The 17,483-nt window shown below is 42.4% G+C and overlaps 1 protein-coding gene across 1 annotated transcript in view; it reads right to left on the bottom strand.

Moving 5' to 3' along the window:
- Positions 1–3,445: 3,445 nt before the first annotated feature.
- The window catches only part of xkr4 (XK related 4), a gene marked incomplete at both ends in the record, with an annotated part of 37,933 nt that continues 23,895 nt past the window's right edge, over positions 3,446–17,483 (bottom strand). Inside the window, 3 exon segments of the mRNA XM_080440373.1 lie at positions 3,446–4,046; positions 5,246–5,600; positions 12,559–12,758. Coding sequence (XP_080296499.1) covers positions 3,446–4,046; positions 5,246–5,600; positions 12,559–12,758 — 1,156 coding nt within the window.

Below are 17,483 nucleotides of genomic sequence, written 5' to 3'. Positions count from 1 at the left end.
GTAGCCCTGGCTGAAGTTTGCATTGGTGGAACACAGAGTACACTGGATTAAAATAATAATAATAAACACCTGCACACTGTCCAAACGTGCTCAATAAATTAACAGTTTTATTTAATAGCAGCAACGTTTTGGTACAAGACCTTGCCTCTGCATGCCTTAAAAAAATTAAGAATTACTGAGTAAGTTTAGACAGTGTGACAATAGCAAATCTACAAGCTTGGCTATAAAAAAAAGAAAAGAATGATTAACAAAAGTAGTGCTTAAATTAAACTAGAAAAATGACATGCTTTGTCCCTTTAATAACTTCCACTGAACTTATCCTACTGTCCATTTCCACACTGTCCACAGTGTCCTCTAATCTTGCCCATATTTATAAGTGGGCCTAATGCTTAATTTATACTCCATCGCACGGTGGTGTCGCTTGCCGAAAAGAACTGATCTCAGAAAATCATTTATTTTCGGCAAGCGCCTACAGAGTACAAAATATAGGCTTAAGGATATGTGATTCAATATACAGTAGAAGGAGAGAGGAGAGATTTGATTTGATTTGGTAAGGTTTGGTTGAGCAGTGTAATTAGGACCTCCAGTCACATGCTGTGATTATCCAATGGATTTTTGTGCTTCTTTCGTCTTCTTGTCATCACTCAAAAAACTAAACAAAACGATGAAGTTGTGACATATTATATATAGGATAAATAATTAAATTGAATAACACATGAATACAAAAATGTACAGTCGCTTGATGGCTCAACTACATCATGATGATGTCACGGGTTAGTCTGTGTGTGTGTGTGTGTGTGTGTGTGTGTGTGTGTGTGTGTGTGTGTGTGTGTGTGTGTGTGTGTGTGTGTGTGTGTGTGTGTGTGTGTGTGTGCGTGTGTGTGCGTGTGTGTGCGCGCACACACGCATACTATTTGATGCACAGTAATGGTTCTCATAACATCAGCTATCATTTGGCTGCCATACTAGTTAGCATTTGTGGATAAAAAAATTGCCGATGGTTTTGTGTTCATGACGTGTATATCATGCCTTATGAGAAAACTTTAACATCTCATTTGTAGTCTTTTCTTCACCAGCTACTCATCACAGTGTTTAAATATCGGTGCTTCAGCTAATGTAACATTTTAGATTTATTAGTCTTCTAGAACAGTATTTCAAGACTATATTGGTATTTTAGATTAGCATTAAGAAAACGGTTAGCACTAGCTGAGCGATAATAACGTAGCTTGTCTTCAACAAACTCAAGTCGTCTCAGCTAGTAAAATGCTATTCTAAAAGTATCTACTGTACTGTCCTGAAATACGTGACTAAAATATTGATATAATATGATGCTAAACAACGCTATCAAACTGATTTTTGGCTAGCTGAGGGAGGAAAAACTAGCAAAATCTTTTGAACAAACTGGCAAAGTGTCTGGCAAAAAGATTAGAAAAGAAATAAAGAATAAAAAGTTAAGGTATGTCGACTTAGATGATCCATATCTACAACAGCTAATTAGTGTCCAAACACATCCTCGTGTGCCTCTCACTCTTCCTTGTCCTTTAAGGGTGTCCACACACACACACACACACACACACACACACACACACATACACGCACGCACGCACGCACGCACGCACACACGAACACACACACACACGCGCACACACACAATGACATTGAATTCAATATACTATAGTTTTTGTTTTTTTGTTTTTTTTCTGAATAAAAGAAAAACATTTGTATGTTGTGTCAGAGGACTGTACATCCTGGTGGTGGTACTGTACTGTACTGTACGTAGTTTCATTTGGCTGAGATGGTTGACTGCCTGTCTTCTTTGCCGTCTCTCCTTTGTATCCGTCTCCTCTCTGTCTTCTCCTCTGTGATCCATTCACCTCTCATACGGTGTTTTCTGCTTCTGCACCATCCTTCGCCCTCCAATCATTTCACGCTCTCCTCTCCCCCTCCGTCTGGTTTCTCGTGTTCTTTTCCGCCCGTCGTGTTCCTGTCATCCCTTCATGCTTTGATCTACACATTCTTCTTTACTTGCTCTCTTGTCCACTCCTCTCTATTTTGACCCCAGAAACCAGTATGATTGTACAGCCAGGTGTATGAGGCTGGACAGGTTTATAGTTGAACTGAGCTGCCAGGAAGCTTTTTCTTGGCCTTGTGTACACTGTATGTTTTTTGTTTAGTTTGTTAATTATTTCCAGGCTAGAGAAAGACTAGCCAAAGTCTCTTCATCTTCCTCCCCCCTTCTCTCTCTCTCTCTCTCTCTCTCTCTCTCTCTCTCTTCTCTTGCCCTCTCTCTCTCTCTCTCTTTTTCTCTCTAGCTACCTGTCCTTCCTAGACAATCCAAGTTATTTCATTTATCCAGAAATGACATGATGACTATGTATAGATGCTACGTTGACTGTGGTCTAAAGTCTCTTCTGCGAGATGAGTCGTTTAAGACAAGAGAAAGTGGCTTTATATAATTCATAGGCAAACTATCCAGTTGTCCAATTATCCAGCCATCAACGGGAAGGATCCCGGTCCTCTGAACCAAAGTGGAAGTTCAGACAAATCCTTTTTGGCACTAGGAGAACACGGCTGATGATGACACAGAATGTTTGAATGCTGATTGTGATGTGAGTGCCCACTCCACTTGTTCTAACTGGTGAGATCCATCACATTACTGAAAGTCTGAAACCAGCATGGCCCAATGTTCTGCTGCTAGGCTACTACTATATCACACATAAGAGCTAAAAGTTATCTGTCTCTCTCTCTCTCTATCTCTCTCTGAGATATACTGTATATCTCAGCATTTGTAACAACTATACCACAAAGGAGAAGGAATTACTGTATGCAAACCCGGTCATGGTCCAGGTTTTAGTTAGATACCCGGTATGGCATCGATGACACGTATGGCGTGTCATCGATGAGCCAACATGGGCAGTCTATGTGGAGCTGTTCCAAGACTTCGGTGACACAGAGGCGTGCTCATTTTGTCCTCAACAGATCCAACCTCAGCAAATGCTTGTCAATGCAACTTTTTCCAGATTCAACTGAGCCTTTGAAGCTTTCCGTTTTTGTGCCTTTATTTCTTACGGTGTAATTTTCCCTGACAAGCAGTCGTAAAAAACGACAACAACAATAGATTGGCCATCTCCTTCATAAGAAGAAGAAACACAGCCACGCATCAGCCAGACCTTTTGCTAATGCTCTCTATGTTAATCAAAACTAGCCTCCTGTGTGTGGACTAACGCGGAGAGACAAATAGAGAAATGGGACTCGGGGTTGCAGTGGTAGTGGTGGGGGTGTGGGTGGGGAGTGGCAGGGTTTTGATGAGTAGGAGAAGGAAAGAAGCAGAAAGCAGCAAGGGTTAAAACCTATTGCCATAGTCCTTGCTGCTGTTCATTTGTCGAGAGGACAGCCCTCCAACAAATGCAAGTGTCTCCATTCCCCCACTGTACAGGGGATCAGACTACAACGTGGTCTCATACTCTAACCTCTCCTGCACAAGAGCATCGTCTTTGTACTGCAGCCGCGGCGGACTCGGGGAACAGTCGATGGCCAGGATCGCCTTCCGTATACTCCTGTCCAGGACGTGGCGCTCCCAAGCCGGGTAGCGGTTACGACAGAGGTCAATCTTGATGACGGTCTCGTCGAGGCGTGGCGCACGAGAGGAGGGCGTGGAAGGGGCAGTGGGACGCACCTGGAACACCGGCATGCACCCGTCCCGCTCCGAGTACTTCGCTGCGTCGCGCTCCAGCGTGGAAGAGCCACCGCGGTTGGAGCGTAGGGAGTTGGTGGCGCCGTCTGGCGGTAGCATGGAGAACTGTGCCGTAGGGTCCAGATCGAGGGCCTGGCCACTGGGAGAACGCCCGAAGCGCGGGCCGTTGGGGTGGAAAAAGGCATAGTACATTAGCATGAAGACCACGCCGGTGAGGAAACTGCTGAAGATGACACAGAGTGCAGGTACAGCGAAGGCGTCTGTGTTGTGGGGGGAGCGGTAGACGTACCACAACCCACTCAAAGCCGCATTCTCCACCAAGATGACCAGGTAGTATATGAAGAGACGACACCTGCCACAGACAGATAGCACATTATAGGATAACGTTAAATTAATCGATGGCTTGCTAGCTACCTATCTACATGAAATTAGACTGAGAGGCATCTGTGTAGCTAGCTAGCTAACATCCTGAGTGTTAATTTAACTCTGAGAGTGTAGAGATGGACCTGGGTCTAGTGTAAAATCATATGGGTACACTTCTTAAACTCTTTGTTAAATGAACACACTGCATTTCCCTGTACATGTATACTGTATCAAGTAAGTTATTGGACTGATGATGTTTTCTACTCAGGTTTGTTTGTTTGTGTTTTTATCAACTAAACTTCTATTTTGAGCATTAAAGGTTTTTAAGTATGGCACACAACAAACTTTCCAACACTGGGTGAACAAACAATCTGATTCTCATTGTTGACTGTCCAAATAATGTGCACTTGATTGCCAATCTGTACTATCAACCATTATAAAATGTAAGAAATTAAATGTAACTAACTGCTCTCAGATAAAATCCTATTATCCTCCCACGTCTGTGTGTGAGCCTGTGTGTTAAGTGTACTAACCATTAGGTCACCAGGTTTTTAATGATACAGTGAGTTTAAATGGATTTCATATTCACATTAGTTGAGTCGAGCATAGACGTACCCGAAGGAATGTTTTTTGAAAAAACAATAAAATAAAATATAAAATTGAATGTGGATTTTCATGGTATTCATCAGACAGCATTATTCAGTGCCTTTTAACCCAATGTCGGCATTACCTAAATTCAATCAGTCAAATGTTGGAGTTTTTCCGATTTTTCATACTTTAAGAGTAAGTGATATTCATGTGTTTAAAAAGTTTAATTCATAGATATACTGTACATTCATGTAGGCTTATTTATCACTGGTACGTCAATACACTAGTAAGGCCTATTTTATACTTAGTTGTGCGCCGGTGTCGCCGATCTACAGTACACGCTCACTTGTAGATCGGCTATTTTTGGTGGGAGGCACGATGCACAACCAACTATAAATCAGAAAAAGACATCATGGGGAACACCAAATTTGGATTGGGAGTTGACAGTTTGTGGGGATCGATGGAAAATAGTCAGTTATGATCAACCAGGTTTTTACACTTATTGGACCAAAAATATATAATTATGGAACAGAATGAAAAAACATAAACAATGGAGTAAATGGGAAAATGCAACAGAGCAGAGACCAGCATCCTCCTTACCTCGTCCTCCCTTCCTTGACGTTGAACCAGGAAAAGATGTAGATGATGCCCACCACCATGTCGAACACAATCTCCTCCCACTTGGTGATGCAAAAGTCCGTCTCACAGTGGACAATCCAGAAGGTCATGATGCACCAGTGCAGCACGATGAAGATGCCAAAGTAGAGCTGGAACACGGAGGCGAACAGGGCGAAGGTGATGACACGTGCCGCGATGGTGAAGAAGTGCCAGCAGAACTGAATGATGACGGCCAGGTAGGTGATGGGCTTCTTGTCGTCCCGTGAGTCACGCAGGGCCTTCTGGTAGGACGCCAGGGCCCACGCCAGCGACACCAAGGAGGCTGCCGCTGTCATGCCTGAGACGAAACACACCAGAAGCAAGTATCAGTATCAATTTGATTATGATTGACACGTGGCTGTGACCATTACATAATGTTTAATTACTCAGCTTGTTTTCAAACAATCACCAAAGACCACAAGGAATTTTTTGGTGTTATCCTTTTAGACCAAATGTTTGACTGTACTCGTGCTGTTTTGCATTTCTGTCCAAAGATTATTGTGTTCCAAGTCAGCAGACCCTCCCCAAGTCTGCTGACTTGGGGAGGGTTCTCATACCAGATACTCACAAGTTTGTCTGAAATAAAGGTTGGATGGTCTAGCATCACAGCTCTCTTTAGTCAACTTTGGAAGTAATTTTATTTTTGATCCATACTGACCTTTTAATTAAACTGTTGCTTTAACCTGCAGGTTCACTGTAACTAAAGGATTGTGTATTGTGTGAATGTAAATACAGTCATTATCCCTCTGTCTGCACTGATGTAGGCTTTAGTTGCCTTCCCATTCAACCCTAGTTGAAGAATTTGATTTTGCTCAGTGCTTTCAAATCGACTCAGAATTACATTCATTTACAGAGCTCATGCAGCATCTTCTTCACCATCTTATTAAAGATTTCTCCCACTCAGTATGTTCACACATCTCATATACACAGAATGTAAATGTGCCAGCAGACAATCCCTAAAAATAGGGTGTGCTTTAGGAGATGTAGAGTTGGCACACACACACAAAGGAATTCTCTCTCTCTCTCTCTCTCTCTCTCTCTCTCTCTCTCTCTCCTCTCTCTCTCTCTCTCTCTCTCTCTCTCTCTCTCTCTCTCTCTCTCTCTCTCTCTCTCTCTCTCTCTCTCTCTCTCTCTCTCTCTCTCTCTCTCCTCCCCCCCCCCCCCCCCCCCCCCAGTACTTCAACTCCATCCCCCCCTTCTCCTTCAACTCCATCTCCAACTCCCAGGTCCCAAATGTAATTAGGGCCCAGCCGACTCGCACTCCTGCTGAAGTGGCCAGCCATGCAGTTGTTGACAGTTGGTCATGGTAAGAAATATGGTTAGTTAAGTTTTAGGAATATGATCACCAACCAATGTCCTGAATTTGTTTATATAGTATCTTCTAGCTACCCTATTTTGACTTTTTCCAAATGTTCCTTTTAAAAAAAAGCACATGTTAAGTCCCTGTAGGCTTATAGGTTTTATTATTAATTAAATTCACCAAGATGCCATAATTATGCAGAGTTAAATTAGCAGTCAGGATTTTGCTGTGTACATATTAGACATACTGTATCGGAGTTGAACTGCTTCAAAATCCTGTGTGTGTGTGTGTGTGTGTGTGTGCATGCGTGTGTGTGTGTGTGTGCGTGCGTACGTATGTGCGTACGTGCGTGCGAGGCAGACAGCATCTTGCAGTAATATAGGACATGGGAGTGCTTGGAGGCCCGCTGTGGGCTGTACACTTCAAAATCCTGAGTGGTAACTTAAATCTGAGAGTGTACAAAAGGACCCATAAGGGTCCATTTGAACACTCACAGAGTCAAATTACGACTGAGGGCTTTACAGAGTATATGCATCACTCCCTCTTGCTGACTTGTTGTCACAGAGAGGGGAAGGAGTGACACCAAGGGAGAACTCATCTGTCAACTGTCAGCGTGTTGGTGTATGATGAATTCAAGAATATTTTCTGGACCCTGGAACTCTTAACGATTTGTTGAAAATAATGTTATTGATCCGGAATTTTGCATTCACCATGAAGTCAGTTTTGGGCATGTTGTTGTTATGGGCAAAAAACTAAATGCACAATGCGTCACATGTGTTAACCATTAGGTTGGTGGTGGTTACCTGTAGTACATTAAATGAACCTGTAGTACACCTAATAATTAAATACACTGTATTCCAAAACTATACGATTAATCCCAAGCCTTAGATCCTTACCCTAAAATGGGTCATATTCAAAGTGAAGTTCTAGCAAATGTCTTCCACTTTGGAGGTCTTTCTAATTTTGTCATCTTTCAATCATAGTTGGGATACTTGAGCCTAGCACAGATAGAGGTACCTTATTTACACACACACACACACACACACACACACACACACACACACACACACACACACACACACACACACACACACACACACACACACACACACACACACACACACACACACACACACACACACACACACACACACACACACACACACACACACACACACACACACACACACACACACACATATACAATATTATAATTTATTGTGATCAAAAACACTCTGGATTGAATCTAGGGACTGAATGATGGTGTGGGAATGAAATGGCCATTAAATCTGAATATCAGGCAAGGAGTTGTAGTGTAAAATGGACCTAGTGTACAGTATCCAGATCCATTTCTCCCAGACAATAAACACTCATGCTTTTGCTTTAGATTTTTCACATTTATTTTGGTGCCACGTGCCACCTGACATTGGGTTGGAGTCCTAAGTGAGGCAGTGAGCATTCCATAGTGCGTCGGTGCCATCTAATGCAGAATATATTTTCAGGGATTCTCTGCAAGGAAAGCACACTCAAAGTACACTCTTCTCAAAGAAAGACAGTTGCAGCAGTGAGGTTTATGCCGTAAGCGTAATCAGTACACAACATGTTACATCCAGTCAGTGTCAACTGTCTTGTCAGAGACTGTAAGCGCTATGTAGTTTATTAGATGCTACAGACACAGGAAAGAGAGGGCGGATAGGGGATAAGGTGATGCAAGTGTTCAGTCTGATTCAAATCCAAGGAGATGGATTATGTGATCAGCACATTGTCTGTCCACTGTGGACTTCATTTGAGAGGTCAATGAACCCTGAGCTGTGTCTGACAATGGCATACCCAAGTCGTTCACACCTTGTATTCAGACTCAACTATTATTGCTAAGGAGCCATCAAGGCACATAGGCAGCACTGAACATTGGCGAAGGTATTGAACATATTGGAAGGGTTCCTTGAGGCAAAAAAGGTTGGGGACCCCTGATGTAGGCTACTTATTAAACTTATTTTTCTTCTCTCTCTCCTCAACGCTCTGGTCTCCAAAGAGGAGACATTCTTCTTCTTGTAATGTAATATATGGACAATCTGGCCCAGATCATTAATTAACCACTTGAAACCTTTGCCTTCTTTATCATTTGATTTGCCTTATTTTTACATTTTTATATACAGTATATATTTTATATATAACTGCTCACCCTTAGATTTCCTATATTTGGTAAAATTGTAATTTCTTGACTTAATGGCCTTTAAAATATCTGCGTAAATCCAGGGTTCTGTTCTAACTTTGATCATAACTATGTTAATGAGGATTGGGGAAATGGCTTGTCAAAAGCTGATAAAAAGCAATTTAAAACAACCCCAATCTCTATCCACCCTTGCACATTTAAATACTGGAGACCAAAGTGTATTTTGCTGATAAATGGGAGACTTTCTTTAGGACATTGGTATAAAAGTCATTTGAAGTTCATAGATATTTTTATGATCTGGCACTGGCAGTCTGTAACAGGCTTAAATAAATGGCTTTGGACTTGGGCAATAAAATGTCAAGCTAGACGTGAGAGTGATCTAAGTCAGATATAACATTAAATCCTATATGTCTGATCTTAAACAAACAAAAAACACTGCCTCCTTTACAGATCCTATCTTTCCTAATGACTGTAAAATGTTCCATTTCTATCTCAGTATTAATAATGAAGCTGTCAAGACATGTTTCTGAGAAAAATAATAACCCCAATTTTACGTGTGCTGAAAAGTAGTCAAATGTCCTCTTTCTTATGGACTTCTTATGTTGAGATGAAGAATTGTGCAGTCCATATCTAATGGACCTGAGCTGATGGTCCATACCTGGACCATCAGCTCAGAAAGGATATATTGGTCCATACCTGGACCATCAGCTTGAAAGGACAATTGCTTGGCATCTGGGCACGTTCCGAATCCACAAGCATTGTTTTCAGTGCTCTTTAACTCTTTGACTGCCAGAGTATTTTCATAAAGTACTCCCCCAGTGCCAGCAATTTTCGTGTTTTTTTATTTTTATATTTTGAATTTTTCTCATGAAAATAATTTAAGGGGACATAATGTAAAGACCCAGCACAAATCCGCCACTAGGGAGCAGCACATGACTGCTTGATCATGTCGTTGGGTCTCTCTCACCCTACTTGATAGATTAGACAAGGAAAAACATGAAAACGGATGTGACGTCACCCAGATTGTTTTGATCAGCGAAAATTACGTTGTGATACACGACGGCGATGACTGATCGTCACCCAGACCATAGATTATAGAAGAGAAGCTGTCCGTTTGTCCGCTATACCGTGTGAAAACCCGTTTATTTACCTATTTTGGACGAAAATGACTGGGGAAAAAAATCAAAAACCGGAAACGGAATCCAGGCCATGAAACCGGATGCAGATGTCCGTGAAGTAAGTGGAACTCGAGAATAACATTGAATATTAAGCAGCATAGCGCAATCAGAGATTAAACAATGAACGCGCGTCCAGCGCGTCCAGCGCGTCGACGGCCAACTGGACAAAGTAGCACTTGACGCGTTATCGCGTCGTCCGCAGTCAAAGAGTTAAGCTTGCATGCACAAAACTCCAGTCCACGCCTCCCTCCTCCGTTCTTGGTGTCACGCTAGGTCTATCAGTTTGGCTGCAGTTAGGGCCCCTGTCAGTGTTGTCATCTGGTGTTCCAGGACTCGACCGGCAGAAGCAGACAAGACAGGGGGATTGGGGTGGATGTCATAACCAAAGCCTGGGGATATTCTCTGCATTTCATAAATAGTTGTATGACATCCACTTTATATTTGGTTCCTTTATTGTTTAATATTCCTACGGTTTGACCAGTAGGGTACACAAACAAGTCTGTTTTAATAAACATCGAAATCATTGTATAACCCAACTTTCCTGCTGCCATCTTCTGTGTTTGGAGAGAACAATGAGCCTGAAACTTGGATTAATTGTTGCACCGCCGCCATTGACTAAGAACAAGACAGCAGCAAAAGCAAAAAACAACACAACCCGGTGTAAATGCAAACAGGCAATATAATTAGCTAAGCAAAAACGAAGTAAAACAAATACATCACACTCTGCAAAAAAAAAACTATGTGCACCAGGACAGAATGCAGCAAGCTCTTAAGTACTCAGTCTTAATGGTCGGCCAATCGAGAGCAGTGGGAGGAGATAAAGGTACAATGAGCCCGAAACGTATAGGTTAATTGCTCTCTCTATCTAGAGCACTGTAGCTGGCTCATAACAAATGACAGCAGCAAAAATAAATAACAAAACCACCCAGTGTAAAAGAAAGCAGGCAAGCTAAGCAAAAACTAAGTAAAATTGGATACATCATCACACTTAATCCGCAGATACCAGTGCAAGGAGTCACTCTGCAAAATTTTCCGCACAAGGACACAGTCCTCTGCCAGCTTCCCATCACTAATCCCTTATTGAACATGCATATATGTTTAATTCATTCTGAAAGTGAAACCCGTGGACCTACAGTACAGTATAGAAACATTAGCATAATGATCAAATTAGCCTATTTTGTTGGATAGGCTATGTTGGAAACATGGATCATGGGGTCATGAACCGTACAGAGCAAATGAAGGGTCCTATTTAAATGATCTATAGCACATGGTCTAAAGTGCATGGTTGCAAGTGCATTTAGGGCATGTCCAACTTCACTTTGCTAGTTAAACGGTGCATAATCTGGGCACAAAGGGGTTGTATTTAGTCTCTTAATTAATAATTAAAAAATATTTAAACATGGGTGTGTTTTGGGCATTTCAAGGGAAAGGCTCGCTCAACTCGAGGACAGTCTTGGGGTAGTCTTGAATAAACAGGGTGCAGATTCCTGAATATACGTAAAAGGAAGAAACATCCGCACTCTCTGTAGAAGTTTAGGAGTCTTTTTGAATAATGTTGAAGATCCGCAGCAACAGTCAACCAAACAAACAGGCGCATTTCGGCACACAGGCCTTCCTCAGCGTTACTTAGTAACGTAATGTGTTTTGGGCATAACATGAATTAAATCAATGAGTGTTACTTCCAATTGCCTCTGAGCCAGGTGTGCCTGCAGCTGGCATGGTCGATTCGTTTTTGTCGTTGTTTTCTTTAGCTTTTTACCAATTTTTCTCCTCATTTTGGTCGTTATGCCAATTAATTCCTCCCCACACACAGAAATGTGTGCGGGGACAGTGGGACACATACTGCTGTTGTATCCTACTGGCTCACCTGCCAGTGAGGAACCCCCACCAGGAGGCCATAGAGCAGCCTAACACTCCCTGCTGACAGGTGCTCACCCTCCCAGCCCCGGCTTCCCTCCACTGAACATGGGCCAATTGTGTTCTTACTGTATACAGACGCTTGACAAAGCCAGATGCACCGCGTTGGAGTCAAACCCATATACTCTGCAGTGGTGGGCAAGTACTTCACCACTGTGCCACCCAAGCACCCTTGGATTCGGCAAGTTGAAGGAGAGGCAAATGGTTTTCTGCTGACAGACAGGTGTCTGACGGTATGATGCGTCAATGATGAGTCTCTTGGCAATGTCATCTGCCATGTTGAACACGAGTGATGTCTTGAATGTGATGCCCTTTGAATTCAGTTATATTTTCATTGCTTGCATTGCATTGCATTGCATTTTGAGTGCATGCGTTGTGAACTCACGTATATAGGCGCATCATACATTCTGAATAATTAACTCTTTAATTAGCAGGAAACACTGTGCTGAGACTTTGATCACGTTTTTGTTAATGGAACTTTCTGCTGCCTCAAGATACCACTGCACCAACAATTCACTGGGCATGAAAATGACGTGGTCGGAAACTAGCAGTGACACTCGTGCTGCACTGTGTGCATCCCTTTGTGTGTGTGTGTGTGTGCGTGTGCGTGCACGTACACGTGCGTGTGCGTGTGTGTGTGTGTGTGTGTGTGAGAGAGAGAGAGAGAGAGAGAGAGAGGGCATGTTACCTTGTACAGCCTGCAGTTTGTATGTCTGTATAATGATGCAGAGCTGCAGCACCAGTTGTGGAGCACTCTCCAGAAACGTAGCCAGCAGGTGGAGCATGCTGACATCAGCAAACTCATACACCATCCTCCAGTAGTAGCGCCAGCGCTCCGTCTCACCGCTCCGACGACTGCGGATGCCCAGGTAGATAGTGTGAAAGTACCTGCAAACAGAAGTAATAATGAAGTAATAATGTTGACATGAACAAATTGTGCCCAATGATGGTACACAGGTGGAGAGGTTAAGACATCTCCCTCCAGACACTAAGAAACAAAGAGTGTTTTGTCTCTCCTATGAAATTAATAACTTTTGCATATGAGTTGCACAAAATAAACAAAATATATTTTGTGTCCCAGAGAGGGTCTACATTTCTCAATGGAAGAATATAGAGACCACCTCCACTCAACCACTGCCAATGTGTTAGTTATGTTGTATTAACATTCTCTTCCATACAGATTGGTTAAAATAATCTTTTAATCATTAAATTAAGCTCCGGATTGCAGCTTTAAGCACAGCTACTTCGAAAAAAAGAGTGAGAAGTCAGCAGTTCAGTGTCTTCCTCAAGGACACTTAACTCAGAAGCAATTTATTGCCACATAAGAGGTGTGTGCAATTATCGTAACGAGGTAATACCATGGATGTACATGGACAGGAAGAGCAACATTACACTGGACAGACGATAACAGGTCATTTTGTTCATCTTCTCACATATCTTACAGTATATAGCAACAACTTATAGAAAAACTCATAATTGTACTTAAATTAAGTTAACTGAATTAATATGTCAATTTGTGTGTTGTGTGTTTTCCTCTGCTGGTACTGTATTTAAAGTTATGCAACACACTCACACATACACACAATTGTTCACCCACCCACTCACTCATTAAACATTCCTCTAAGTTGCCACCAATTCAATGTTAAGTGCCTCATTGAACAATGTATTTTAGGCAATGCCCTTTTTATTGTCTGAATAGAGGGAGAGGGCAGAAATGTGTGTGTGTGTGTGTGTGTGTGTGTGTGTGTGTGTGTGTGTGTGTGTGTGTGTGTGTGTGTGTGTGTGTGTGTGTGTGTGTGTGTGTGTGTGTGTGTGTGTGTGTGTGTGTGTGTGTGTGTGTGCGTGCGTGCGTGCGTGCGTGCGTGCGTGTGCAATTATGTGGAAGCTCTCTAGTTTACAGAGGTAGCTTTTGGAGTTTAAAACAATGTATAAACTTTTCTTAATCCCAGAACCTAGTGCACTGGCACAGACTGCCCTCCCCTGCGAGCTTCCCACCCATGAAAACAGCCAATTGTGTTCATTGGCATGTCCAGCCAAGCCAGGCACAGTGGGAGAACTGAACCTCAGTCTCCACAGTGGTGGGCAGATACTTCACTCCTGTGCCACCCGGACACTGATTTTGTAGTTTCTAATATTCCCAAAATATTGAGCGAACTGTCCAAAATCGCAGGAATACCACATTAATTCACAAATATTTAACGAGCTGTCAAGTATCAGTAACGTTTCTCAGGCAATGCTGTTTTTTCCACTTCTTCTCCAATGTCTGTGATCAGAATATTGATTTGGTGTTGATGCTACATAGCAGAGATTTTGCATCAGTTTTTTACAGAAAAGTCCTTCATCTGATAGCATTTCTATTACACAGCAATGGCTGAGCACTCATCCACCACTGATTTGGAAATGCACAGTTCATAAAGAATTTGCAACACAAACCCCCATCTCAAGACCAGGCAATGGCAGTAATTTGTGTGGTAGCAGCCTAATTTGTTGATACAAAAACAAGACAAAGGGAAATTGCCGACGCAGCATGAAGCGCAGTCAACAGAATGGCGGGTGGGGCATGGCGAAATGCTCACTTTTCATTATTTTTAAGAGCACTCGACAGAACAACAGCATACCAGTAATTTCCTCAGCGTCATGCAAGAACAAAATGATGTCCTTGTGCAGAAGGAGAGTCAAACAACAAATCTACTGTACCTCAAACAGACCACCAAGAGCAGATAATGCTAAATAATATTGGTAGGAAATAGATACAGTTATTATGTCTGGCACTGGTCAAATGAGAAGTGTTTCTCATCAAGCCCAGTTGATTGGCCCGAATAAACTATGTGGACAAACGTCTGCAAAATGATTGTCCTCCTAGATGGATGGTCTGCTCAGGGTTGGTGTGGACATATAGCGAAGTCATGCGCCATTAGAATAGTGTAAAAACCTTTACCTTCATAAAATGTTGCTCTGTTGGATGGCTGCGTAACACTAACATTTCAATGAAGTTACAGTAACACTTTCTTTTGAGACCACTTATGTCCAGTACTTGACTAAAAAAACATTTGGTTTATATTCATATGCATGACCTTCCTCTGGGCCAGAGAAGGAATCAGAGAGAAAGACTGATGGCAGTGAGAAACTGTGGTGTGTGTGTGTGTGTGTGTGTGTGTGTGTGTGTGTGTGTGTGTGTGTGTGTGTGTGTGTGTGTGTGTGTGTGTGTGTGTTTCACACTCATTCCTTAAGAACACTGCACTCAATGAGGACATCACCACATTCACAGTTAAAGCCAGACTACAAGTTCTTCCCACCAGACTCAACCTATCCATCTGGTTCCCCAGCACTCAGGTTCCTCATTGCATGCACCACACCACAGAACAGATCACTGAAACACTGTCGCACATCTTGAATGGCTGTTATGCATACAAAGGGATGTACATAGCACGTCACGATAGAATAGTGGAGCTCATAGCGAAGGACATATCAAAATATCATGCATCTACAGTGAGAATGTACAAACATTCCCGTGTCATTTCATCTATGTTCCATCTCTGTGATAACCCAGACATCTTTACATCTTTGACAGCTAATACACCAGATGTTGTTGTGGTGAATGAAGAGTCCAGGGAAGTGTCTGTGTTAGAGATAGCATGCACCTTTGACCTTAGCCTAGAGGAGGGCTTTATGACCAAGGTCATTAAATACCAACCACTCCTACATACCATCTCAGAGCTAGGTTATAGGTGCAGACTATTTGTTTTTATATTCGGCAGCCTGGGACATACCCACAGACTAGTTGTTAGAGGGCTTCAACAACTTAGGATGCCCAAAAAGGAGGCAAAAAGGCTGGCAAAGTATTGTGCTATCTCTGCTATAATTGGCAGTCGCCATATATGGCGGAGACGCTGTTACTTATACCCGTAGAGTACTGAGTGACATGCCTATTGTATCATGAAAACATATGCCATGATTTTGTGAATGTAACCCTACTGCACCTATAATATTTGTGTCCCTGTATGTATTATCCTTTATGTGGACATAAATAAATGGTTAAAATGTGTGTGTGTGTGTGTGTGTGTGTGTGTGTGTGTGTGTGTGTGTGTGTGCGCGCGCACGCGCGTCTGTGTGCGCGTGCATGCACGTTTGTGTGAGTGTCAGCTACCCTTAGGCTAATATTTGTGATCATTAGTTGAGTCATGGCGGTTACAAAGGATGGAAATGTTACTAGTAGAGGCAGGAAAACAGGAAGCTGCTCCAGGTAGCCAGAGCAATTAAACCACACATTGATGGAATGGCAGAAAGATTGGCACCAATCGATAGACTGTACTATTGTATAAAGAAAAGCATTCCATGGCTTGATAACTTTCATTACATGCTTACAAACTGAGCTGGTTAGCTGTAACAAGACAAATAAAAGTTAATGTCAGAGACCACTGAATTTATTTGGTTAAAAATGTAATTGGAACCTGTGGGCCCCTGACCCCGTTTTGAAAACCACTGAACTGCTATAGCATCAGTGTATGGCCACTGTGAACTGTAAAACAGTGATTTGTCAGTCACGTTTGTTAGGAGTTGACCAGTGTTGAGCATTCCTCTAACAGGTTTTTCACATGAAAAAGTGATGGTGTGGATCAATATAAACTAGCATAACATTGATTTTTGACAGAGAATGAAATAAACATTGCTGTGCAGATCTGCAACAGCCCTCTTTTCGTGTCTAAAGGTCCTTACACACCGGCGAATATGCGAATATACGCAAAATTCGGACTCGTTCCGAATAATTAAAAGACGCTCTTTCGCTTCGCGAAACTGATGTGGACGCTTGCATTGACTTTATAAGGTTTTTAAAAAAAACGTATTTATTCGCATGAAGAATTCGCCCCGGTGTGTAAGACTAAATGTTGAGACTGGCAGCCCAAATTAGATTTTTGGCCTATCCATAATGGAATCACATTGGATTTATCAAGTCTGTAGTCTGTACAGCAAAATAACACATAGAAACAGATTTATGCTAATCAGATTTGTACCACACATCTGGTTTGAAATGCAATTTATATCTATCTAAATATGTGTCTCAGTCTGGGCACTCGGACACTAGTCTCGCACAGCCAGACGATTGGATATCTCCGCCTATCTCCGCCTACCAATTGTCCGGACACATTTAAAGTCTGGACTAAAATAACATATAGGCGTTTTCTTCCTACTTATATTGATCCCAAATAACTGGCCATGGGGTCTATTTGCAGAATTGCCTCTGTCGTCCAGTTTCCCCATCAGTCCCTAGCAGCCCCCATAGCATACTGTATATAGAGTGGAGCCCATAAGCATATCGCTACTTTTCATGAATCTGTTATTAGTTGTCATTACACACGCATCCATGCCTTGGTTGTCCCATGTGAGCCGCTGTAGTCTGCTAAACAGATGTTATGCTGTTATGTGTTTTGCCAAGTCCCGGGAAAAGACGCGCTGTGATTGGCCAGTACAATCACTTTGATTGGCAGTTGTGCCGAACACTCACCCCAAAACATGATTTACGAGACTGTGGCGGCTCGTGTGGGACAACCAACGCATGGATGCATGTGTAATGACAACTAATAACAGATTCATGACAAAAACACCTTTGACCGC

Source organism: Gymnoscopelus braueri, assembly GCF_963280865.1.
Source record: "Gymnoscopelus braueri genome assembly, chromosome: 10".
In the NCBI taxonomy this organism is placed as follows: domain Eukaryota; kingdom Metazoa; phylum Chordata; class Actinopteri; order Myctophiformes; family Myctophidae; genus Gymnoscopelus; species Gymnoscopelus braueri.
Note: the sequence above shows the minus strand (reverse complement) of the source record. Positions and strands in the feature narration are given on the sequence as shown.